Genomic DNA, 27,520 nt, shown 5'->3' on the forward strand with positions numbered 1-27,520 from the left:
AGTTATTTTGTGTTTCTTCCATTTGCGAATAATCGCACCAACTGTTGTCACCTTCTCACCAAGCTGCTTGGCAATGGTCTTGTAGCCCATTCCAGCCTTGTGTAGATCTACAATCTTGTCCCTGACATCCTTGGAGAGCTCTTTGGTCTTGGCCATGGTGGAGAGTTTGGAATCTGATTGATTGATTGCTTCTGTGGACAGGTGTCTTTTATACAGGTAAGAAACTGAGATTAGGAGCACTCCCTTAAAGAGTGTGCTCCTAATCTCAGCTCGTTACCTGTATGAAAGACACCTGGGAGCCAGAAATCTTTCTGATTGAGAGGGGGTCAAATACTTATTTCCCTCATTAAAATGCAAATCAATTTATAACATTTTTGACATGCGTTTTTCTGGATATTTTTGTTGTTATTCTGTCTCTCACTGTTCAAATAAACCTACCATTAAAATTATAGACTGATAATTTCTTTGTTAGTGGGCAAACGTACAAAATCAGCAGGGGATCAAATACTTTTTTCCCTCACTGTATGTCTGTCTGTCTGTCTGACTTAAATATTTGGCCGGCTGGCCAGCCTATTTACATTTCTATTAGGGGGGAGATCAGCTATAATATTGCAGATAGATTATAGCTTCTGTAGTAATTGTAATTGTAATCCAAAGTAATTGTCTGCATCATTTCCAATCCCCCATATATTTTTTATATATACATACAATATGTACATACAGTACCAGTCAAAAGTTTGGACACACCTACTCATTCAAGGGTTTTCTTTATTTGTATTATTTTCTACATTGTATAATAACAGTGAAGACATCAAAACTATAAAATAACACATATGGAATCATGCAGTAAGCAAAAAAAGTGTTAAACAAATCAAAATATATATATTTTATATTACTTCAAAGTAGCCACCCTTTGCCTTGATGACAGCATTGCACACTCTTGGCATTCTCTCAACCAGCTTCATGAGGAATGCTTTTCCAACAGTCTAGAATGAGTTCCCACATATGCTGAGCACTTGTTGGCTGCTTTTCCTTCACTCTGCTGTCCAACTCATTCCAAACCATCTCAATTGGGTTGAGGTCGGGTGATTGTGGAGGCCAGCACCGTCACTCTCCTTCTTGGTCAAATAGCCCTTATACAGCTTGGAGGTGTGTTTTGGGTCACTGTCCTGTTCAAATGATAGTCCCACTAAGCGCAAACCAGATGGGATGGCGTTTCGCTGCAGAATGCTGTGGTAGCCATGCTGTTTAAGTGTGCCTTGAATTCTAAATATATCACAGACAGTGTCACCAGCAAAGCACCCCCACACCATCACACCTCCTCCTCCATGCTTCACAGTGGGAACCACACATGCGGAGCTCATCCGTTCACCTACTCTGCGTCTCACAAGACACTGAGGTTGGAATGAAAAATCTCAAATTTGGACTCAGACCAAACGTCTAATGTCCATTGTTCGTGTTTCTTGGCCCAAGCAAGTCTTCTTCCTATTGGTGTCCTTTAGTAGTGATTTCTTTGTAGAAATTCAACCATGAAGGCCTGATTCACGCAGTCCTCTGAACAGTTGAGATGTGTCTGTTACTTGAACTCTGTGAAGCATTTATTTGGGCTGCAATCTGAGGCTGCTAACTCTAATGAACTTATCCTCTGCAGCAGAGGTAACTCTGGGTCTTCCTTTCCTGGGGCGTTCCTCATGAGAGCCAGTTTCTTCATGGCGCTTGATGGTTTTTGTGACTGTGCGTTGGGCTATTAACCGAAGGGTTGCTCGATTGAATCCCCGAGCTAACAAGGTAAAAATCTGTCATTTGATGGTTTTTGGAAATCTGTCCTTTGGTCTGATGCGTCCAAATGTGAGATTTTAGGTTCCAACCGCCTTGTCTTTGTGAGACACAGAGTGGGTGAACAGATGATTTCCGCATTTTTGGTTCCTACCTTGAAGCATGGAGGAGGAGGTGTGATGGGGCTTTGCTGGTGATACTGTCAGTGATTTATTTAGAATTCAAGGCACACTTAACCACCATGGCTACCACAGCATTTTGCAGCGATACCACATCCCATCTGGTTTGCGCTTATTTTTCTCTGTATTTTTTAAAATTTAACTAGGCAAGTCAGTTAAGAAAAAAATCTTATTTACAATGAAGGCCTGTGCGATAACTGCCTTGTTCAGGCACAGAACGACAGATTTTTACCTTGTCAGCTCGGGGATTCGATCGCGGGGATTCGATCGAGCAACCACTAGGCTACCTGCCGCTTAGTGGGACTATAATTTGTTTTTCTAAAGGACAATGACCCAGCACACATCCAGGCTGTGTAAGGGCTATTTGACCAAGAAGGAGAGTGATGGAGTACTGCATCAAATTAGCTGGACTCCACAATCACCCGGCCTCAACCCAATTGAGATGGTTTGGGATGAGTTGGGCCGCAGAGAGAAGGAAAAGCAGCCAACAAGTGCTCAGCATATGTGGGAACTCCTTCAAGACTGTTGGAAAAACATTCCAGGTGAAGCTGGTTGAGAGAATGCCAAGAGTGTGCAATGCTGTCAATGGTGGTTGAATGGAGGTCTTTTCCATTGACTTCTCTCACTGTTAGATTGAAAGTGAGGGAGAAAAGAAAGGAACATTAACTTCCATTTATCAGCTATAATACGGCATTAATACCATTTAACATATAACACATAAATCAGTTGTTTTTACAGTATTACAGTCACGTGGTGCCATGTGGTCTAACACAAACTTACCATTATCCTAGTATCATACGTACTCTTGAAGTCCTGCATTTCCTAATTTGGGATAAAGCTTACATTAAGAAAGGCATTACATAGAAGGAACAGCCACACCAACAGTTGCCATGACAAAATATGAAACCTCAAATTCCTGAACAAACTTTTACAACGATCATATGTTAATGAATAATGTAAATGGCTGTCATTGAGTCAAAATGGAAACTTCCTGGATAACACTATGATAGACAAACAGTCTTTGCATGCTGAATTTCTTATTAAGCAAAGTCATATTTATTACAGTAAGACTGTAATATAATACAGATATGCACATCCCAGGTAACCAGGTCTTACTCACTGTCAGGGGTAGAGGTGGAGATTGATTTTGTTGTGGGTTTTCACATACAGATGAAGGGTTCTCATATACAGGTTGTTGAGAACCTGTAAGAGATACACAAATAGAGGGGTTGTATAGATCCTGATATCTTGTCTGCATAAGCATTGTTACATTATTAAGCAATGTCATAGTGGTGTTGTACTATATCATGTCATTTGTCTGAATCCGTATCATAATTTTGTGGAAACTGTAAGTTGCTATGGATAAGAGTATCTGCTAATTCACTAAACATAAATGTGGAGTAAACAAACATTTAAAAAACATTATTAATTAGATGCGATAACAACCTGTATGATAGAGTATGCTTACCTCCTCGATGCATTGGCTCAGCATTGGTTCTGTATACAACAAGAAATAAACATGGACAGGTTGCTGTTTAGAAAGTTATAAGAAGATAATATTAAATTGCTTTTGACAGTTTACAGTGCTTGTGAAATACAACCAGGCTCTCTTTGTGACCAGTTTTAATCAATGTGGAAAGTAAGCCAACATTTTCTACAAACTACAGTGATAGAAAATATACTTGTTTGACTGAAAAGTTTTTTTTACTCACCCATTTTTCCTGATGAATAACACTGCAACACCAACTGCCCCTCCCACAACCAGCAATACTCTAATCACAATCCTAATGATGGCACCAGCAGGCAGAACTGGTGATAAAGAGCCCTCTGCTGCAGTGACCAGAGACAAAACCATGAGGAGATGAAAGGCTACACAGTGAACAGGAAGTACTGCACATGTCACACCCTGACCTTAGAGAGCCTTTTTATTTCTCTATTTGATTAGGTCAGGGTGTGATTTGGGTGGGCATTCTAGTTTTCTATTTCTTTGTTGGCTGAGTATGGTTCCCAATCAGAGGCAGCTGTCTATCGTTGTCTCTGATTGGGAATCATATTTAGTTAGTCACCCTGTTTTCCACCCTAGCTGTATAGTCCTGCAGAACTTTACGTTTGTTTTTATTTTGTTGTTTTGTCGGTGGTTCAATATTAAATTATCATGAACACTTTCTGCGATTTGGTCTCATTCATTCAACGACGGACGTAACAGCACAATACAGTACAAATGGGTAACAATTACACAAAGACAACTAAAGGAATTATTTCAAAACAAGTTTGAATTGCTGGAATAATACACTGCTCAAAAAAATAAAGGGAACACTAAAATAACACATCCTAGATCTGAATGAATGAAATATTCTTATTAAATACTTTTTTCTTTACATAGTTGAATGTGCTGACAACAAAATCACACAAAAATTATCAATGGAAATCAAATTTATCAACCCATGGAGGTCTGGATTTGGAGTCACACTCAAAATGAAAGTGGAAAACCACACTACAGGCTGATCCAACTTTGATGTAATGTCCTTAGAACAAGTCAAAATGAGGCTCAGTAGTGTGTGTGGCCTCCACGTGCCTGTATGACCTCCCTACAACGCCTGGGCATGCTCCTGATGAGGTGGCGGATGGTCTCCTGAGGGATCTCCTCCCAGACCTGGACTAAAGCATCCGCCAACTCCTGGACAGTCTGTGGTGCAACGTGGCGTTGGTGGATGGCGCGAGACATGATGTCCCAGATGTGCTCAATTGGATTCAGGTCTGGGGAATGGGCGGGCCAGTCCATAGCATCAATGCCTTCCTCTTGCAGGAACTGCTGACACACTCCAGCCACATGAGGTCTAGCATTGTCTTGCATTAGGAGGAACCCAGGGCCAACTGCACCAGCATATGGTCTCACAGGGGGTCTGAGTATCTCATCTCGGTACCTAATGGCAGTCAGGCTACCTCTGGCGAGCACATGGAGGGCTGTGCGGCCCCCAAAGAAATGCCACCCCACACCATTACTGACCCACCGCCAAACCGGTCATGCTGGAGGATGTTGCAGGCAGCAGAACGTTCTCAACGGCGTCTCCAGACTCTGTCACGTCTGTCACATGTGCTCAGTGTGAACCTGCTTTCATCTGTGAAGAGCACAGGGCGCCGGTGGCGAATTTGCCAATCTTGGTGTTCTCTGGCAAATGCCAAATGTCCTGCACGGTGTTGGGCTGTAAGCACAACCCCCACCTGTGGACGTCGGGCCCTCATACCACACTCATGGAGTCTGTTTCTGACCGTTTGAGCAGACACATGCACATTTGTGGCCTGCTGGAGGTCATTTTGCAGGGCTCTGGCAGTGCTCCTCCTTGCACAAAGGCGGAGGTAGCAGTCCTGCTGCTGGGTTGTTGCCCTCCTACGGCCTCCTCCACGTCTCCTGATGTACTGGCCTGTCTCCTGGTAGCGCCTCCATGCTCTGGACACTACGCTGACAGACACAGCAAACCTTCTTGCCACAGCTCGCATTGATGTGCCATCCTGGATGAGCTGCACTACCTGAGCCACTTGTGTGGGTTGTAGACTCCGTCTCATGCTACCACTAGAGTGAGAGCACCGCCAGCATTCAAAAGTGACCAAAACATCAGCCAGGAAGCATAGGAACTGAGAAGTGGTCTGTAGTCACCAACTGCAGAATCACTCCTTTATTGGGGGTGTCTTGCTAATTGCCTATAATTTCCACCTGTTGTCTATTCCATTTGCAAAACAGCATGTGAAATGTATTGTCAATCAGTGTTGCTTCCTAAGTGGACAGTTTGATTTCACAGAAGTGTGATTGACTTGGAGTTATATTGTGTTGTTTAAGTGTTCCCTTTATTTTTTGGAGCAGTGTACATCCTTCTGGTGCCTGACATTTCATCCATGGTAAACAACCTTCCTTTTCAAAACGCATTCAATCTGGATCAGAAAATGGAACATAAAAATAAAATCACACACAAGCTTCATTACAGCAAATAGGACAATCATCACACTGACAAAGAGCACCGTGATAGGGGTCAGCATGATGAAAATGTCTGTCTCCCCTAGAGCCCTTCCTACACCAGTGACAGAGTCCCCTCTTTGGTCACTTCTTACACACAGTGTTGAACATGAGCTCTATATCTGGGTCTTTATGCTCAGGATTGGTGTCCTCATCAGAGAAGTAGTCAGGAATAGGTCAGGGAAATCATTCAGTTTCCTTATCCTTAGTGTCATGTTATCCCTAGCTTCAAAATGTTCCATCACCAGCAATTAGCCACCCAACACATACAGTAGGCAGGCTGGATTCAATAGAAATATAAGCAACAGCTTAGAGCCAAATGGAAGAAGTGATAAAACATTAAGACATGCCACAGGACTGCTTTCATAAGCAGGTGTTAGTGATATGCAGAACAGGCATTAACGTTGTAACCTATGAATCTGATGTAATTAGCAATATGTGTAGTTATTCTTAAGCAGTTACAGTTAAGCAGACATGTACTGCAGGAAGCAAAATCAAGATATAACTACAGCACTGTATGCGAAGTCCATGGTGAAAGGTAAACATTTACATTTACATTTTTACAACGTTTACATAAATTAATTTCTCTGCATACAGATATATTAGACATGCAGGTTAGCGACTCACAGCTGATGATGAGGGTTAGATTCTGGCTGGGTTTACTGCTGACGGGGTTGGACACAATACACCTGTATGGCCCCTGGTCATACCGGGTCACATTGGCTATGGTGAGAGTACGGCCTCCATCACCAAGCTGAATTCCATATCTGGCTGTGACCTCAGAGCTGCCATTCAGCCAGCGGTAAGAGAAGGGGGAGGAGCCAGAGGACACAGAGCAGGAGAAAATGGCAGTGTCATTCAGTTCCATTAGATCAATGACGTTGGCCCTCAGGGTCACGTTTGAAATGGTCTCTGTGGGTGAGAGAGTAGATGACATCTGTCAATGTGTTTGTGCCAGTACAAATGCCTGTGTCTAAAGCAAGGTGTTCCAAGGTGTCTAAATTTCTAAAGCCATGATTGTGACATTGTAACAGTAACCTGAAAGCAGCACTGCTACCCTCACAATACTGTTGGCTGTCATATAAAATGTGGCTAGGATGTTGCCAGTCATTTGTTTGAATAAGGAAATGCCAAGCACCCCCAAACACACATTGCTGGTGAGTCACCCAAAATTCAACACCAAACCAAAAGGGGGCAGAGGTAAACGTGGTTGTGGTGAAAAGAGTACCTTGGTGGAGTGAGCTTTCATTATTTTACTGTGCTTTCTAAAATGGCCAGACTTTTCGGCCCACCTCTTCCCCAGAGATAAAGATCCACATCACGCTCTGTGCAGGTTTCTTTTCCTCTACGTTACACAGAAATGTTTGTGGTCACCCTCCCTTCACATTTCTCACTGTCAATTGTGAATGATAATTCTTCAAGTTTTACCGGTGAAACGTCCATGCAGCATCTGCATGCCAACCATTTGACCTTGATTAGTTTCATGGGAATATAAGAATTTCGATCTTCTTGAGTTAAAGTACAGCGTTGTTTTGAATTAGGCGTCTTTCTATATGAACTAGGGTACCAGTGCGGATTTCCTACACTGGACAACTTGTTACAGCTGTTGATACATCATTGATAATAATCACTAATTTGTTTGTCATTACATTAAGATATAAGGTAGGATCATAGCTACTGTATATTAAATTAAATTCATGGGTTGATTTAAAACCTTTATCATGGCTGGTGTCTTGACAGATGTCAAATCGTGTGAAAAAACATGAATTCTCTGTCCTTTCATTTATGGCAGTAAGTTGAAGTTATATCATATAAACTCAGCAAAAAAAGAAACATCCCTTTTTCAGGACCCTTTCACGACCCTGAAAGATAGTTCGTAAAAATCCAAATAACTTCACAGATCGTCATTGTAAAGGGTTTAAACACTGTTTCCCATGCTTGTTCAATGGACCATAAACAATTAATGAACATGCACCTGTGGAACGGTCGTTAACACACTGTAGGCAATTAAGGTCACAGTTATGAAAACTCAGGACACTAAAGAGGCCTTTCTACGGACTCTGAAAAACACCAAAAGAAAGATGCCCAGGGTCCCTGCTCATCTGCATGAATGTGCATTATACATGCTGCAAGGAGGCATGAGGACTGCAGATGTGTCCAGGCTTTGTAAATAAGAATTTGTTCTTAACTGACTTGCCTAGTTAAATAAAAGGTTATTTTAAAAATAATAAAATAAAAAGATTGTGGAGGCAAGGTCATCTGATGCAGAACTCCATCACGCTCCTTTTTGGTCAAATTGCCCTTACACAGCCTGGAGGTGTGTTTTGGGTCATTGTCCCCTTGAAAAACAAATGATAGTGGGACATAGTACAAACCAGATGGGATCGCTGCAGAATGCTGTGGTAGCCATGCTGGTTAAGTGTGCCTTGAATTCTAAATAAATCACTGACAGTGTCACCAGCAATGCACCCCCACACCTCCTCCATGCTACACGGTGGGAACCACACATGCGGAGATCATCTGTTCAGCTACTCAGCGTCTCACAAAGACACAGCGGTTGGAACCAAAAATCGCAAATTTGGACTCATCAGACCAAAGGACAGATTTCGAATGTCTATTGCTTGTGTTTCTTGGCCCAAACAAGTCTCTCCTTATTGGTGTCCTTTAGTAGTAGTGTCTTTGTAGCAATTCGACCATGAAGGCCTGATTCACACAGTCTCCTCTGACCAGTTGATGTTGATATGTGTCCGTTACTTGAACTCTGTAGCATTTATTTGGGCTGCAATTTCTAAGGCGGGTAAATCTAATGAACTTATTCTCTGCAGCAGAGGTAACTCTGGGTCTTCCATTCCTGTGGCGGATCTCATGAAAGCCAGTTTCATCATAGCGCTTGATGGTTTTTGCAACTGCACTTTAAGAAACTTTCAAAGTTCTTGACATTTTCCAGATTGACTGACCTTCAGGTCTTAAAGTGATGGACTGTTGTTTCTCTTTATTTGAGGTGTTCTTGCCATAATATGGACTTGGTCTTTTACCAAATAGGGCTATCTTCTGTATACCACCCCTATCTTGTCACAACAACTTTTTCCACATTGATACATTACAGACTTATTCTAAAATGGATTAAATAAAACATGTTCCTCAATCTACACACAATACCCCTTAAACAACAAAGTGAAGAGGTTTTTAAACAATTTGCATTTCTGCTGCCAAGGCAGCAGCTACTCTTCATGGGGTCCAACAAGATTAAGGCAGTTTATACATTTTTTAAAACATTACATGCACAGATTTCACAACACACTGTGTGCCCTCAGGCCCCTACTCCACCACTAGTACTAAATCCATGTGTGTGTATAGTGCGTATGTTATCGTGTGTGTGTGTTTGTATATATATATATATATATGCATGGGACTCAGTTCTGCTCAGGTGCATCATTTCCATTGATCATCCTTGAGATGTTTCTACAACCTGTGGTAAATTAAATTAATTGGACATGCCTTATAAAGGCACACATCTGTCTATATAAAAAGGTCCCACAGTTGACAGTGCATTTCCAAGCTACAAGGTCGAAGGAATTGTCCGTTGAGCTCCGAGACAGGATTGTGTTGATGTACAGATCTGGGAATGGGTACCAAAAACATATATGCAGCGTTGAAGGTCCCCAAGAACACAGTGGCCTCAATCATTCTGGCCACACAGCCAAACTGAGCAATCGGGGGAGAAGGGCCATGGTCAGGGAGTTGACCAAGAACCCGATGGTCACTCTGACAGAGCTCCAGAGTTCCTCTGTGGAGATGGGAGAACCTTCCAAAAGGAGAAGCATCTTTACAGCACACTACCAAATCAGGCCTTTATGGTAAAGTGGCCAGACGGAAGCCACTCCTCAGTAAAAGGCACATGACAGTCCGCTTGGAGTTTGACAAAAGGCACCTAAAGACTCTCAGACCACGAGAAACAAGATTCTCTGGTCTGATGAAACCAAGATTGAACTCTTTGGCCTGAATGCCAAGCATCAAGTCTGTAGGAAACCTGGTACCATCCCTACTGTGAAGCATGGTGGTGGTAGCATCTTGCTGTGGTGATGTTTTTCAGCGGCAGGAACTGGGAGACTTGTCAGGATCGAGGAAAAGATTAATGAAGCAAAGACAACGACCCTAAGCACACAGCCAAGACAATGCAGGAATGGCTTCGGGACAAGTCTCAATGTTTGAGTGGCCAACATCTCTGGAAAATAGCTGAGCAGTGATACTCCCCATCCAACCCGACAGAGCTTGAGAGTATCTGCAGAGAAGAATGGGAGAAACTCTCCAAATACAGGTGTGCGAAGCTTGTAGCGTCATACCCAAGAAGATTTGAGGCTGAAACCGCTGCCAAAAGGTGCTTCAAAGTACTGCGTAAAGAACACTTACTTAAATGTGATTTCAGTTATTATTTTTAATACATTTGCACAAACTGTTTTTGCTTCGTCATTATGAAGTATTGTGTGTAGATTGTTTTCTCATCAATTTCATCCATTTTAAAATAAGGCTGTAATGTAACAAACTGTGGAAAAAGTCAAAGGGTCTGAATACTTTCCAAATGCATCGTAATTGTTTTAAGATGGTCATACCATGGATCTTTTAGCTATCTGATTTGGAATTTTAGGACCCCTTGTGGGGGACATAGAGCAAAACGGAGAACACCATCGTCTTTGTGAGAACCTCCCCTCACACATTAGTAGGCCAAACCTTTTGGATGCTACAGCCGTTTTTTGTGAGAAGACCAATTTTCAAGATGTCTCATGGTCTGCAAACACCGCTGTAGCTGGGCCACCTTCCTCCACAGATGTGGCGGATTGAGACGCAGCCCATTTCTCTAGCCTAAACTGACGGATGATGGGGATTCTTTTATTAGGTTACTTCCATTGTCACACCGGTGTGTCAATGAACTAGTTTTTCAAACAATACAAGGATCTTGAAGGAGCATCATTTAAATTTAATTTGAAATTCAAGTACTGGAATAGGCCTACCTTGAAAGTCTGACATTCTTAATTTGGTGATTGAAAAGTGTGGCAGCAGGATTACAAGATTGTTATGCACTATAGTTAGTACGAGTGTCTGTCTGTCTGTCTCTCTCACACACTTCACAGTGTGGGATCGATGGTTTCATTATTGCAATAATAAAATCAATATTAAATAAAGATGATTGCTGGAAGAAATGAGAAAGTCTCTCTTAGTACTACATTTCCACAACAAAACAAACATTTTAATTATTGAAGCCAATTTATAAATTCTCCTGCTCCCTTATAATTATCTGTGATTTCATTTTTGGTCCGTTTTTGAGAGAGATGTGGCCACTTCTGTTTTTCCCACTGTTTTCATTGAAGGGTGTTCCCTACTCTGTTGCGGTAAAACCGTGTGCAGTTATTATGAGGATGTCTAATGTTGGCTTCAACTTGGCTTTCCATACAAATCCTTCATAAAAATAAAACAAAAAAGAACCTGATTTTTGGTCACTTTCTCATAAAAACAGCGATGGTGAAATGAATGCTACCGCTATTAATGGATTTATTATGTGTGCCTGTGTCAGCCACACAGGCTACATAAAAATCTCCATGCATGCATCCAACAGGGATGCAAACTGGTGAGGGTCCAAAAAGGTGTCACTTTTTTTGTTGCACTGAAACATGCAAAAAACTCCCTGCTAGGGGGGGATAATAATAAAATACAGAAAAATAAATATCAGCTTTAAAATGCTAATTTCAAGTGACTGAGTCTAAATCCATCCTTGAAATGCAGATGAACTAATTAAACAAAGAATATGATCTATGTGACTGTGTGTAAAATAATGTAGCATCTGCGTCATCTGACCACTTCCGTATTGAGCAAGTCACTGGTACTTTCTGCCTCAGTTTTTGCTTGTAAGCAGGAATCAGGAGGATAGAATTATGGTCAGATTTGCCAAAAGGAGGCCGGTGGAGAGTTTGGTGTGCATCCCTGTATGTGGAGTAAAGGTGGTCTAGAATTATTTTTTTCTCTGGTTGCACTTGTGACATGCTGGTAAAAATTTGGTACAACTGATTTAAGTTTGCCTGCATTAAAGTCCACGGCCATGAGGAGCACAACTTCTGGATGAGCATTTTCTTGTTTGCTTATGGCCTTAGAGTTGGTTGAGAGCGATCTTAGTGCCAGCATGTGGTGGTAAATAGACGGCTACGAATAATACAGATGAGAACTCGTTAGAAAGTGTGGTCGACAGCTTATCATAAAGGTACTCCAACTCAGGCGAGCAATACCTCGGCACTTCTTTAATATTAGACATTACACACCAGCTGTTCTTGACAAACAGACACACCCCCACCCCTCGTCTTACCAGACGTAGCTTCTCTGTTCTGCCGGTGCATGGAAAATCCCACCAGCTCTATATTATCCGCGTCGTCGTTCAGCCACGACTCGGTGAAACATAAGATATTACAGTTTTTAATGTCCTACTGGTCGGATAATCTTAAATCGTAGGTCAACAATTTTATTTTCCACTGATTACATGTTAGCCAGTAGAACGGATGGCAGTGGGAGTTTACTCACTCAGAAGTAAACTCAGCCCGACCTGCGTCCCCTTTTCCTCCATCTTTTCTTCACGCAAATGACAGGGATTTGAGCCTGTTCTCGGGAAAGCAGTATATCCTTCTCGTCGGACTCATTAAAAGGAAAAAGCTTCTTCCAGTTTGAGGTGAGTAATCGCTGTCCAGAAGTTATTTTCGGTCATAAGAGATGGTGGTAGCAACATTATGTACAGTTGTAGTCGGAAGTTTACATACACCTTAGCCAAATACAATCTCAGTTTCACAGTTCCTTACATTTAATCCTAGTAAAACTTCCCTGTCTTAGGTCAGTTAGGATCACCAGTTAATTTTAAGAATATGAAATGTCAGAATAATAGTAGGGAGAAAGATTTATTTCAGCTTTTATTTATTTCATCACATTCCCAATAGGTCAGAAGTTTACATACACTCAATTAGTATTTGGTAGCATTGCCTTTCAAATTGTTTAACTTGGGTCAAACGTTTCGGGTAGCCTTCCACAAGCTTCCCAAAATAAGTTGGGTGAATTTTGGTCCATTCCTCTTGACAGAGCTGATGTAACTGAGTCAGGTTTGAAGGCCTCCTTGCTCAACACATGCTTTTTCAGTTCTGCCCACACATTTTCTAGAGGGTTGAGGTCAGGGTTTTGTGATGGCCACTCCAATACCTTGACTGTTGTCCTTATGCCATTTTGCCACAACTTTGGAAGTATGCTTGGGGTCATTGTCCATTTGGAAGACCCATTTGCGACCAAGCTTTAACTTCCTGACTGATGTCTTGAGATGTTGCTTCATTATATCCACATAATTTTCCTTCTCATGATGCCATCTATTTTGTGAAGTGCACCAGTCCCTCCTGCAGCAAAGCACTCCCACAACATGATGCTGCCATCCCCGTGCTTCACGGTTGGGATGGTGTTCTTCGGCTTGCAAGCCTCCCCTTTATCCTCCAAACATAACGATGGAGGACATTTCTCCAAAAATTACGATCTTTGTCCCCATGTGCAGTTGCAAACCGTAGTCTGGCTTTTTTATGGAGGTTTTGGAGCAGTTGCTTCTTCCTTGCGGCCTTTCAGGTTGAGTCGATATAGGACTCGTTTTACTGTAGATATAGATAATTTTGTACCTGTTTCCTCCAGCATCTTCACAATGTCCTTTGCTGCTGTTCTGGGATTGATTTGCACTTCACACCATAGTACGTTCATCTCTAGGAGACAGAACGCGTCTCCTTCCTGAGCGGTATGACGGCTGCATGGTCCCATGGTGTTTATACTTGCGTACTATTGTTTGTACAGATGAACACGGTACCTTCAGGCATTTGGAAATTGCTCCCAAGGATGAAACAGACTTGATGAGGTCTACAATTTTTTTTCTGAGGTCTTGGCTGATTTCTTTTGATTTTCCCATGATGTCAAGCAAAGAGGCACTGAGTTTGAAGGTAGGCCTTGAAATAGATCCACGGGTACACCTCAAATTGACTCAAATTATGTCAATTAGCCTATTAGAAGCTTCTAAAGACATGACATAATTTTCTCAAATTTTCTAAGCTGTTTAAAGGCACAGTCAACTTCGTGTATGTAATCCTCCGACCCACTGGAATTGTGATACAGTGAATTATAAGTGAAATAATCTGTCTGTAAACAATTGTTGGAAGAATTACCTTTGTCATGCACAAAGTAGATATCCTAACCGACAAGAAATTTGTGGAGTGGATGAAAAATGAGTTTTAATGACTCCAACCTAAGTGTATGTAAACTTCCGACTTCAACTATACAAAATAATTTAAAAAATAAATTAACCAACGCAAAAAAAACTAACAAATAGCACAGTTGGTTAGGAGCATGTAAAACATCAGCCATCCTCTTCGGCGCCATATTTACATCGATCAAGTGCACAAGGCTGCGTGTGTACAAAAAAAAACATTTACTGAGTAAACTAAAAGAATCACCCCTTACTCACACAACTGTATGTCAAGTTCAACAACAAAAGCAATAGCTTTGGGCTACATTGGACGTTATTACATTGTACACTTTCTGCTGTGGTAATCTGTTCTACAATGTGCCAGCAGCAGAGCACGTGACCCTTGTTGACATAATTGATCTCTGTCAGGCAGAGACTACACCTGGCATACCCCTTTTTATCAACCGTATGGAAAAAGTGAGAAAGAGGGAAAGTGTGTGGTGTTCCTTTCACCTATAACATTAGTGGCATCCACCTTAAGCTCAGCTCCAGCTACACCTCATCCATGAATCCACTTGTTTAAAACTTCTTATGGCTGCAATCCCGGTAACGGGATCGATATGACAACAGCCAGTGAAAGTGCAGGGCGCCAAATTCAAACAACAGAAATCTCATAATTAAAATTCCTCAAACATACATGTGTCTTAAACCATTTTAAAGGTAATCTTGTTGTTAATCCCACCAAAGTGTCAGATTTCAAATAGGCTTTTCAGCGAAAGCACCACAAACAATTATGTTAGGTCACCACCAACTCAAAGAAAAATTCAGCCATTTTTCCAGCCAAAGAGAGGAGCCACAAATAGCACAAATAAAGATAAAATTAATCACTAACCTTTGATGATCATCAGATGACACTCATAGGACTTCATATTACACAATACATATATGTCTTGTTCGATTAAGTTCATATTTATATCCAAAAACCTCTGTTTACATTGGCGCCATGTTCAGAAATGCCTCCAAAATATCCGGAGAAATTGCAGAGAGCCACGTCAAATAACAGAAATACTCATCATAAACTTTGATGAAAGATACATGTTCTACATAGAATTAAAGATACACTTGTTCTTAATGCAACCGCCCTGTCAGATTTCAAAAAGCTTTACGGCAAAACACAATATTCAATAATCTGAAAACAGCGTTCAGCCACAAAATCAAGCCATACAGTTACCCGCCCAAATTGTGCAGTCAACAAAACTCATAAAAAGCTTTATAAATCTTCACTTACCTTTGCGGATCTTCGTCGGAATGCACTCCCAGGACTCCCACTTCCACAAGAAATGTTCGTTTTTTTTCGGTAATGTCCATCATTTTTGTCCAAATAGCTATTTTTGTCACGTGTTTGGTATACAAATCCAACGTCAGGAAAGCGTGTTCACTAAAACCTGACGAAATGTCCAAAAGTTCCGTAACAGTCCGTAGAAACATGTCAAACGATGTATTGAATCAATCTTTAGAAAGTTTTTAACATAAATCTTGAATAACGTTCCAATCGGAGAATTACATTGACTTCAGATGAGCGATGGAACGGAGCTCCCTCTTATGTGAACGCGCATGGTGAAAGAATGGTCACCTCATGGCAGTGGTGACTCATTCCTGTCTCCTTCGGCCCCCCTTCACAGTAGAGTCATCAGACAAAGTTCTACAGACTGTTGACATCTAGTGGAAGCCGTAGGAAGTGAAAACTCATCCATATCTCGCTGTAATTTCAATGGGAGCTTGGTTGAAAATCTACCAGCCTCAGAATTTCCACTTCCTGTTTGGATTTTTTCTCAGGTGTTTTGCCTGCCATATGAGTTCTGTTATACTCACAGACATAATTCAAACAGTTTTAGAAACTTCAGAGTGTTTTCTATCCAATACTAATAATAATATGCATATATTAGCAACTATGACTGAAGAGCAGGCCGTTTACTCTGTGCACCTCTGTGCACCTTTAATCCAAGCTACTCAATACTGCTCTGCAGCCATAAGAAGTTAACAAGCAATGCCTCATTTTCACCTAATTCTCTCATTCTGAAAATTAACCATATACTGTAGAGGGAAAACATTAGTTCATAGATAGCTAGTTAACTAGCTAGCTAACTACCATAACCCCACCGCCACCATGGGGTATACTCTTTTAGCTAGTTAACTTCTCTGGGATAATTAGTTAACTAGCTAACAGAACTCGATCCAGCTAGTAAGATACTTAACGCTAACAATTCTTGTTCCACCACACTTGCTCCCTCACCTCAAACTTTAAATGGCAGTTGATTTTCGGTAACAGCTCATGAAGTACGATTCATCACCTTCTCACCCCCCGCCTCCGTCGTCATGCATCTCACCTACCTCTTCGTTATCGTTCAAGGGACGTGCTACTAAACTGGCAAACTGCCTTTCCAGAGCACACGCTGATGCTGTAACTAGCAAACTGGTTGTCTCTTCTCTCTTCAGTTGCGTGCTGCATTCGGTTATGTGAATGATTGGCTGGGCCTTGGATACAGCAAGTATTGCTCCAAACGTGCATCACTCGTTCTCTTACAGCAAGTAGTGATCCAAAGCCCAAACGTTTCTCATCAGATCTACACAAATCATGTAGGTTACCTATTTTGGATTCAAAATGGCGAATTTTACCCGAAAGGTTACTAGTTTGCATCCCTGATCCAATCTATTTAGTCAGGCAATTTCCACATTCTCACATATTTTAGAAAGTAATAATAATTGGAATATTTATTTCAAATATTTGACTGAGTTACAGTTCATACGAGGAAATCAGTCAATTGAAATACATTTGTTAGGCCCTAATCTATGGATTTTACATGACTGGGAATACAGATATGCATCGGTTGGTCACAGATACCTTAAGAAAAACAAATAGGCCTCAGGATCTCGTCACGGTATTTTTGTGCATTCAAATTAGAGGTCGACCGATTATGATTTTTTTCTTTCTTTATTTGTAATAATGACAATTATAATAATACTGAATGAACACTTATTTTAACTTAATATAATACATCAATAAAATCTATTTAGCCTCAAGTAAATAATGAAACATGTTCAAATTGGTTTAAATAATGCAAAAACAGTGTTGGAGAAGAAAGTAAAAGTGCAATATGTGCCATGTAAGAAAGCTAACGTTTCAGTTCCTTGCTCAGAACATGAGAACATATGAAAGCTGGTGGTTCCTTTTAACATGAGTCTTCAATATTCCCAGGTAAGAAGTTTTAGGTTGTAGTTATTATAGGAATTATAGGACTATTTCCTTCTATACCATTTGTATTTCATTAACCTTTGTCTATTGGATGTTCTTATAGGCACTTTAGTATTGCAAGTGTAACAGTATAGCTTCCGTCCCTCTCCTCGCTCCTCCCTGGGCTCGAACCAGAAACACAACGACAACAGCCACCATCGAAGCAGCGTTACCCATGCAGAGCAAGGGGAACAACTACTAGAAGGCAGTCAGATTATATGCAACGCAGGACACGCTAGATAATATCCAGTAATATCATCAACCATGTGTAGTTAACTAATGGTTATGATTGATTGTTTTTTTTAAGATAAGTTTAATGCTAGCTAGCAACTTACCTTGGCTTACTGCATTCGCATAACAGGCAGTCTCCTTGTGGAGTGCAACGAGAGAGAGGCAGGTCGTTATTGCGTTGGACTAGTTAACTGTAAGGTTGCAAGATTGGATCCCCCGAGCTGACAAGGTGAAAATCTGTCGTTCTGCCCCTGAACAAGGCAGTTAACCCACCGTTCCTAGGCCGTCATTGAAAATAAGAATGTGTTCTTAACTGACTTGCCTAGTTAAATAAAGGTATACATTTTTTAAATAAAAAAAATACATCGGCAAATCGGCGCCCAAAAATACCGATTTCCGATTGTTATGAAAACTTGAAATCGGCCCTAATTAATCGGCCATTCCGATTAATCGGTCAACCTCTAATTCAAATTGCCATCGATAAAATGCGAAACCGAGTCAAAACTGAGACTGGGAGGGGGACAAAAGGTTTGAGGCCAAGTCAAGACCAGAACATTTTCAAAACCATGTGTAATTTTGTCATATCACTACCATAAGAGTTCAAAATGTCCATTATTTCTGTGTTCATACACTACATGACCAAAAGTATGTGGACAGCTGCTCGTCGAACATCTGATTCCAAAATCATGGGCATTAATATGGAGTTGGTTCCCCATTGCGGCCATAACAGCCCACTCTTCTGGGAAGGGTTTTCACTAGATGTTGAACTGTCATGACTGGCCTGCTCGGGCCAGGTTATCGTGGACCACAATCCTACATAGAGATCTCTCACACTCACCAGAGGGTAAGAGATCGAGAGGTATGGAGATGGGGGGGGGGCATGACAGAACTCTAGCATGAACTGACTTGTTGGAAATGTGGCATCCTATGACGGTGCCACGGTGAAAGTCACTGAGATCTTCAGTAAGGCCATTCTACAGCCAATGTTTGTCTATGGAGATTGCATGGCTGTGTGCTCGATTTTATACACCTGTCAGCAATGGGTGTGGCTGAAATAGACAAATCCACTAATTTGAAGCCAAACCTGACCAGTGGTGACAAGGCAGCTACTGAAAGACGTCCTCTAATTGCACCTCACTATTGCAAAAGAGTTCAGTTTTGTAAATTGCAACATTATGTTATGGTACTTTGCATGTCACATTGTGTTTCATTGCCGGAAACACCTGGACATTTGAAAAAAATAACTGCAATTCAAGTAAATAAAAATGTTCTCAAAGTAGAAGCCTATGTTCAAAAGTAGATAACCCAGGTACAACCTAAGAACAATCCTCTCATAAAAGGGGAAAACCGAGAACATACCATTTAAAAAATGTAAATGGTCAAATTATAAAGCATTGTGTTCAGCCAACAATGCTCAAAACCATTTCAAAACGGCAGGTGTTGACCCTGAACTGGTAGTTGACCTAAATGAGAGAGCGGTTGTTTTCATACGCTGTCTAAACCTTAGGGACCTCAGCCAGCCTTTTATTTTATTTATTTTATTTCACCTTTATTTAACCAGGTAGGCCAGTTGAGAACAAGTTCTAAGCCTTGCTTAGATCGTCTTAATTAGTTTGACACTTGATCAAAGAAAACACTGACGGTGCCGTTATCCAAGCATTGTGACAATTGTTCTCCCAGTATCACTCTTCGTGAACGTAACATTTGTGAATGTAACTTTATGTACATACCTTACCCTGCAACATTTGGAACTCACCATAGACAATCAGTGAAGTAGATCCCACCTGAGAAACAGCAGCCGTTCTTAGGGCCACTCTGTATGGCCCATTGTCAATCAGGGTCAGTTTCCTGAGCTCCAGAGATCCAGTGCTATTGTCCAGACTGATCCTACCAACATATCCCTCTCCGATCACAGGACCTAAAGAACTGACAAAGTCAACAACGGAGACAGGGGGTTCACGAAAAGTCCAGCTGATTGCAAAAAGTGTGGTTGGATTGATGGTGGTTTTGAAAATCACATTTCCTCCCAATGTTCCATTCACAGGTCCAGGTGGAAACACATCTTGACCAGCACAATATCCTGAGGAAACAAAAACAATGCTTGATTATAACGTTTTCAAAATAAACACAAAATTCAGCAGACAAAAGATATTAGTGGAAAGTTTCCAAATGCATTTTTTTTTATAGTTCTTACAGAATCATTATTTTACCAAGACAATTTTGGAAGTCACTGTAGAAGCCACTGTGCCTAGTAGAATAACTATATTTTATGCAAGCAAACATTAAGATGGACTAATGGGAATATGTGTCACCACATTAAAGGGATAGTTTACCCAAATTACAAAATTAAATTTGGTTTCTTTGCCATGTAAGTGGTCTATGGACAAGGTGTGACAGCAATTGGCCTTGGAGATAGATATTAACACAATTGCAACCATGTCTATGACTATTGACAAGAACCTGCTATTGATTGAAGAACAATTCCTACTGTCATGGGAGTAGAGAAGAATATATTACATTAACACAGAAAAAATGGTCCTAAAATTTCAGAAGGATCCAAAAAGGGTTTAGAAATGATGACGAAATGATGACCTCATGTTGGTGCTTTTAGGGTTATCCTATGTGCGGCTGTATTTTATTATGAGCAGCAGATAAGGTCTCACCTGAGAGTATTCCCATGGTAAGAAAGACAACTGCAGATGCCACCATCTCTTCTGACGTATCAAATGTCTGTGATTCAGACTGTAGTTTAGTTTCATAAAATAAATATTACGTAGGAGACAGGGGTGCAATAAATACAGATTTTGTTTTATTGCAATTATAATGCAAAAGCTTCTAACAATAAAAATCAAGTTCTGTTTAAACCTTACCCCAAAAAGTATTCTAACTTCTAATACATCAATCAGCTCTTGATATGTCTTCCCCAGAATCCCTGCTCCTTTCCCTATCTTTTAAATTGGGTTTTATACCGCTTAATTACCAAGTCCATGCCTCTGTTGACTACAGCCACACAAGACATCCTCCCCCTTCCTCTCTGCCTCTGACTGGGTTTTGCTGCTCCCCTGTTGCCTGTGGTTGAGGCCTCTTCCTGTCCTTCTTCTGCTTCTGCTTCTTCTTCATCTTCCTTGTCTCAGTATCACCATTTCTCTGACTGGAGACTGGAGTCACCAGGGGCCTGTTGCACAAAACTAGGATAAGGGATTAAGCCAGGATATCTTGGTGATCCTGGCTCAATTGATCCGTAATCCGGTTGCACTAAAGATGGATAGGGGGCAGGAGGATATGTTATGGTATAAATTACCATGGAGATTTATTCTGTGGAGCTAGCCTGCTCCAGACCAGGCTAAATTCCAGGATCTATTTAATCTCATCCCTATTGTCAGTCAGCAGTCACCACAAATGGAAACCAATAGTTATTTCACTGCTCACTATACATTGTTATCACATATAACTAGACCCACTGTTATTTAAACGTTTGTGATCATTAATTTCAATGATTTTGGATAAAAAATGATTTTTAGATGATGTTGCTATCATTAGATAATTTACAGTTTCCCATAGACTATAAGGCTATATATAAAATGATAGAATATTAGGGCCACAGAGGGGAAAAAAACACAAGTCATAATATTGTAACCAGTTGTTTTAAAGGAGGACAGTTGTTAAAATGACAGATGTGGGGCATTTCGTGAAATTGTACTTCAGTATGGTTTCATAAACAAAGACATGCTGATGTGCCAGAATATTAAGTATCACATTGTCATAAGTATCAAAACTGTAAAAACAATATGTAGCTTTTCTGCAGAAAGAACCAGCCTCATAAATTTATGACTTTATCCTTTTTCTTCAGTGTGGCCCTAGTAGTCATATAAACAAATACACATTCCATATGAATATAAAAACACAATGTGTAACATTATGTTCCTTTATTGAATAAGGACAAAACAAAGCAGGTAAACCATCAGCTCCTTTCGAAACTGAAGTCACAGTGACTCTACAAGATGGAAAGCACAGAATCCAAGCATATTATACAAAATGATACATACACATTCAAAGGTCTGTATATAACACACCCTGCATGTCTGCACACTAAAATAAATGCAGGACAAATCCATACACATCAACTGAACAGACAAATGAATGGATGCAGTAGCCTCCCTGCAGCCTTGTATTACACACAGTATACCGCACAAACATCATAAGAGGCCAAATTCGTCAAAAAACGAACCCAAAAAAAACCAAATTCCTCTGCCACCGCAGGACATATTTAACCAAAATTGAAAGCACACATACTAACTAAAATAATTCAACACATATTGGTCCCTCAGCAGCCGACCACTGTCGTCATCAGGGAAGATTGCCGGATTGTCCCAGTCCATGGCTGGTGGCACTCTGGGGGCCCTCTCCTTCCTCAGGCAGGCCACATTGTGGAGGACAGCACAAGCCACAGTAATATCACATGCCCTAACAGGGCTGACCCTTAATTTGTGAAGGCAGTGAAAGCGTGCCTTCAGGAGGCCAAAGGTCATTTCAACTCTGGCCCTGGTCCTGGCATGGGCATGGTTGTAGGCCTGCTGTGCTTCCTGGGGGTCTGTGAAAGGTGTCAGGAGAAAAGGCTGGCAGCCATACCCCCTGTCTCCCAGCAACACACCAGAGAATTCACCTGTCAACACAAAATCTCATCATTACTACCTCATAAACACAGTGATATTCTTGACACAGCCATGATGGTTATAAATAGGGGTTGTGTGGCTTACCTTGTGATAGGCACTGATAGATTTCAGAGGCCCGAAAGATTCTGGAGTCATGGACTGAGCCAGGCCATTTTGCCACAACATTGCTGATCACACAGTCAGCATTGCAGACCATCTGAAATCATAAGATGAGGAATATTACACCAATCAATGCACATCACTGGCAATGCAGAGTGTTCGTCAATGGACAATATCAAAAAGTTATGTTCACCTGAACATTAATGCTGTGAAAGGATTTCCTATTCACAAAATCGGCCTCATGGGCACCTGAGGGGGCTTTTATCCTTATGTGTGTGCAGTCCACTGCACCAATGACATTGGGGAAACCTGTCACACAAAGTAATGAGTATCCTACTATGTGTTAACAGTTGTCCTGTAATTTGTAGATCCTCTTACCTGCAATCCTATAGAACTCCTCTTTGATGTCACAGAGTCTTCTGTGGCCAGGGAAGGAGATGAAGACATCTGCTAATGCTTTGATAGCCAGACACACACTCCTTATTGTGCGGCAAATTGTGGCCTTGTTCAGCTGTTCTGCATCCCCCACTGAGTACAGGAAGGCTCCACTAGCAAAAAAGCGCAAGGCCACACAAACCATTTGCTCCACACTCAGTGCATGGCTCCGTGCAGTGCGGTGCTTAATCCTGGGACCCAGTAGTCTGCATAGATACCTGATGCCATCTGCAGAAAATCTGTATCTTTCATATAGATGGTCATCAGGGAAGGCCAGTGGGTCCAACCGGTCCCTGAAGACCCTTTCTCGCCTGAAGGCTCTCCTCAGCACAAGTGCTTCTTCATCCACCACATCTCGCACGAATGGGCATGCCATTGTCAGAGCAGAAAGGAACACACAATTTTGGGCCTTCATATAGGCTAGTGGCCACACCTGGTGCTGGGGGGGTGGGCAAAAGAGGGCGATGCCTTATAACGATGACTTGGTTGTACTGATTGCTGGGAAAATAAATAAAAAACTTAGAAAGATGCCACCGTCCTGTGTGCTCACAATAAGAGCTCATATGTCATGGCTCACTTGACTTTACGAGAATATACCTAATTTTTATTTTGAGCTGTGTCATCTTCTTGGAGCTGGGGGAGGAAAGAAAAATAATGATTAATACATTTGTGTTACAGTTAGCATACAGTGTACATTGAAGGCATATCTCACCTCCCTCTCAAGTTTTTTTATTTCAAGGTCCAGTTTCCTAATTGTCCTCTTTTTTATTTCGGACTCCAGTGCAAGATTTTCCATCTTTTTCTTCTTGTACTGAATGTCTATGTCTGCCAGTTCTATTTGGCGCCGGAGGTGGTTGCCATACAACTTTCTGATAGCTTGTGAGCTCTGTGAACACAATACAATTAGCGCAGCTGGAATTTGGCAGGATGTGGTGTCCTTTTATTAATACGCACTATGTTGCCAGGCTGGTTTTCCCACTGTATAGCATCTGGGTCCTGTAAAAGAAATTAGATTTTTTGATTTTGATGAGGACTCCTCACCATTGTAGAGTAAATAGTACTTTCACAGTCTTAACATGATACCTCATGCCTTCTGGAATCCAGAGAGATGGTCTCCTCCTCATCATCGTCTCCATCATGTGCTGTTGCTGCTGCACTGGGGCCTTCACCCTATCACATTTAATCGGATTCATATTGAAGCTAGTAGACAAGACATGCCAGGCCTACAGTATGCCTTTGATGGAGTACTCACTGGATCAGCATCGTCTGGTGCTTGTGCTGGTGGCTCTAACAGGAACACAGTGCTGCCAGACACTGCAAGGCAATAGGTAAACCAAAGTCAGACAGTCCAAATTGATTCAATATGAATGTGGTTGTATCCCATGTAGAGATGGAAGGACATACCTTGAATGAAGCGGGTGGCATCTTGGGAGGAACCTATGCTCGTCTCTTTCCCCCCAGGGATCCCCTCTAAGACGGGCCTGCCTTTATTTAGCTCCAAGGCCATGTCCTCTGCTGGGGTAAGGTCAGCCTTTGGTGACCCACCACCCGTGCCTTGTCTGTGGGTATTCTTTTTCACTGCTAAAACAGTACAGACAATGTGTGAGCAGGCACCTTCTGGGTACAATATATGCTTGTGCTTTGTTAAATATTAGTCAGGGACCATACCATTCTGCAGAATGTTCTTGTATTTGATTTTGACCTGCTGCCATGTCCGTTTTGGCCCGTTCATGTTTAATCTACACACACACACACACACACACACACACACACACACATTTAATGGAGTCACACTGCAAAAAATTACTTGGTATTTTTGTCTTGTTTTCAGTAAAAATATCAAAAAATGTATCATAGCTTTATACAGTGTGATGGAGTTACTTTACACAATTTCACTCATATCTGCAGTGCATTTCAATTAAAAATTTAACCGTTTCATAATTACAGTACAACTGCATTTTTGGAGATGTGAATTAAATATTTGAATTGTAATTGTGATGTTTCAGCGGAGCGGTGAGTGTGTAATTGTGCACTACTTACGCATTCAGGCGGTCTGCAATACTTTGCCACGGTTTTTCTCTTTGCTTTATCACTGTGGCGGTGTTGCCTTTCTTCTTAATTATATATTTTACCTCCTCGTATGCCTCCATGAGGATTTGTGCTTCCGACGGGGAAAAGTACGCGGCTCTAGTTGCCATGGTAAATCAGTTAATCTGTGATCTGTGGCGGGGTCTATTTGAGTGAGCCGTGAGCGCGCACCTATCCAGGATTGGTTTCACCTGGCTTAATGAATCCGTGTCTGCTCATCCTGGCTTGGTCTTTGTGCAACCAATTAAGCCTGGACGCACATGTTTTGGCTTCATTGAGCTCAGCTGAGTCATTTATCCCGGATGTCTTAATTCTACTTTTGTGCAACAGGCCCCAGGTCATACTGACTAGGCTCATTCACAACGGCATCAAACTAAAGATGTCTGGGCACCAGTTTTAAATATGGCTGCCACCTAGCTCCATGGGGCCAACTTAAGAGTGATTTCCCATGGCCAAAACGGTTTACCTTGATTGCTGGAGGTGGTTTGGAAGACCAAACAAAATGAAAAGGTATTCTATTTATAGATGTTTGTGTCACGTTCGTCGTAACGTTGAAGAGAGGAGGACCAAGGCGCAGCGTGAAATGAATACATATTTAATAAACGAAGACGAAGAACACTTGACAAACTATACAAAAACAACAAACGACCGTGAAGCTATATAACAAATAGTGCTGACACTAAACACTACACATAGACAATCACCCACGAACTACCTAATGAATATGGCTGCCTAAATATGGTTCCCAATCAGAGACAACGATAGACAGCTGTCTCTAATTGAGAACCAATCTAGGCAACCATAGACATACATACACCTAGACTGAACACTGCCCCATAAACATACAAAAAACCCTAGACAATACAAAACACATACATCCCCCATGTCACACCCTGACCTAACTAAAATAATAAAGAAAACAAAGTTAACTAAGGCCAGGGTGTGACAGTTTGGCCATACTGGTTCTAGATATATGCCAACATGCTGATCAAAACTATCCCTTTAATGCACTCTGCAATGAAAAATTAAAAACAGAACTAAAGTCAAGGTTGGACATCAGTCATGTATAGTGTGTGGTTCTTCGCTCATGGTTTTGATACGTTTTGTCTTGCAATTTGTAACTTAGCCCTGGCAGCCATATAGGGGCATTTTTTTCTATATGCAGTGTGTGTGTGACATTAGCGTGAGAGTCATTCAGAGATGTGTTGGAAATGTATGTCTGTATCTTTCTCAAAGGCTTTTCAATTATGTTGAATGCTAATTCAAATAATCAAAGCATGATGATGAGTTGGTTATTTGAATCAACTGTGTAGTGGTATGGCAAAGAACAAAATGTGCACCCAGGGGGGCCAGGACCGAGGTTAGAAACCCTGCCTTATTGGACAGTAGTGTTCCATTCAGAGCCCACTGAAACTGAGCAGGAGGACTGGACTCCAGGACAGAGTGAGGTCTGACCAGAGACGTTAGAGAAAGCAAGGTCTACTTATGCCCCCACCACACTTATTCCCCCACCACACGGTCTAAAGCTGGAAAGCATAATCACTGGAAAGCATAATCACTTATTCCCCCACCACACGGTCTAAAGCTGGAAAGCATAATCACTGGAAAGCATAATCACTTATTCCCCCACCACACGGTCTAAAGCTGGAAAGCATAATCACTGGAAAGCATAATCACTTATTCCCCCACCACACGGTCTAAAGCTGGAAAGCATAATCACTGGAAAGCATAATCACTTATTCCCCCACCACACGGTCTAAAGCTGGAAAGCATAATCACTGGAAAGCATAATCACTCAAGAGAGGGAGGGCCAAATTACAAAGACAGATACCTTGACAATTTTTTCCAATGGTAAACTGCCTGAGTAAGACATCTTAATTTATCCACCATGTCTGGTCTGATGTTGATCCATACAGTACATCTACATTTAAGTCATTTAGCAGACACTCTGATCCAGAGCAACTTACAGGAACAATTAGGGTTAAGCACCTTGCTCAAGGGCACATCGACAGATTCAAACCAGCAACCTTTCAGTTACTGGCCCAATATCTTAACGGCTAGGCTACCTGCCGCCCTAGAAGGGTTATCTAGAGTGGTCATCTAGAGGGATCACCTTTATTGTGGTGTTTTCTGGAACATCTGCAAAACATTTGAAAATAGTTGTAAGCCCAGTAAAACAGTGTCCAATCAATGTCATAGTCAAGACCAAGAGGCAAAGGTCAACCAGCTAGAGTGGTCAACAAGTGTAAGTCATATGAGCCTGTAGAATAACTTGAGGAGAGTATGTTGGATAAAACATACAGATGCATACAGTTTGTTAATGAAAATGGACCCACAGCTGAAAGTTAGGGTTAGAGGATGGCTGGTTTGTAACGATGTTCGTCTGAGGAAGAATGAGAGGACCAAGGTGCAGCGTGGTACGTGTTCATGATTATTAATAACACTGAACACTAGAACAAAAAATAACAAAGCGGAACAAACAAAACAGTCCTGTCTGGT

The 27,520-nt window shown here is 41.4% G+C and overlaps 2 protein-coding genes across 7 annotated transcripts; both read right to left on the reverse strand.

Moving 5' to 3' along the window:
• Positions 1 to 750: 750 nt before the first annotated feature.
• Positions 751 to 20,726, reverse strand: LOC139573385 (cell adhesion molecule CEACAM21-like). The gene is made up of 9 exons (XM_071396775.1): positions 20,597 to 20,726; positions 20,390 to 20,456; positions 19,483 to 19,806; positions 6,592 to 6,876; positions 3,668 to 3,785; positions 3,424 to 3,452; positions 3,076 to 3,158; positions 2,736 to 2,777; positions 751 to 2,580 (listed from the first exon to the last, which is right to left on the reverse strand). The coding sequence occupies exons 2-9, from the start codon at positions 20,433 to 20,435 to the stop codon at positions 2,578 to 2,580; spliced, it is 930 nt and encodes a 309-aa protein (XP_071252876.1). The 5' UTR covers positions 20,436 to 20,456; positions 20,597 to 20,726; the 3' UTR covers positions 751 to 2,577.
• Positions 20,727 to 21,616: 890 nt separating this feature from the next.
• On the reverse strand, positions 21,617 to 25,362 carry LOC139573384 (putative nuclease HARBI1). 6 transcript variants are annotated; one of them, XM_071396774.1, is made up of 11 exons: positions 24,974 to 25,362; positions 24,602 to 24,672; positions 24,338 to 24,514; positions 24,186 to 24,247; positions 24,017 to 24,103; positions 23,888 to 23,929; positions 23,646 to 23,819; positions 23,531 to 23,566; positions 22,877 to 23,431; positions 22,484 to 22,595; positions 21,617 to 22,389 (listed from the first exon to the last, which is right to left on the reverse strand). In XM_071396774.1, the coding sequence occupies exons 1-8, from the start codon at positions 25,129 to 25,131 to the stop codon at positions 23,531 to 23,533; spliced, it is 807 nt and encodes a 268-aa protein (XP_071252875.1). In that variant the 5' UTR covers positions 25,132 to 25,362; the 3' UTR covers positions 21,617 to 22,389; positions 22,484 to 22,595; positions 22,877 to 23,431. The 6 variants fall into 6 exon arrangements, with proteins under 6 accessions (XP_071252875.1, XP_071252871.1, XP_071252873.1 ...); XM_071396770.1 differs by lacking the exon at positions 24,974 to 25,362 and adding an exon at positions 22,692 to 22,807 and having other exon boundaries at positions 23,646 to 23,929; positions 24,602 to 24,967; XM_071396772.1 differs by lacking the exon at positions 24,974 to 25,362 and adding an exon at positions 22,692 to 22,807 and having other exon boundaries at positions 24,338 to 24,967.
• Between the last annotated feature and the right edge of the window lie 2,158 nt (positions 25,363 to 27,520).

The sequence above is a fragment of the Salvelinus alpinus genome, chromosome 4, assembly GCF_045679555.1.
Source record: "Salvelinus alpinus chromosome 4, SLU_Salpinus.1, whole genome shotgun sequence".
Classification (NCBI taxonomy): Eukaryota; Metazoa; Chordata; class Actinopteri; order Salmoniformes; family Salmonidae; genus Salvelinus; species Salvelinus alpinus.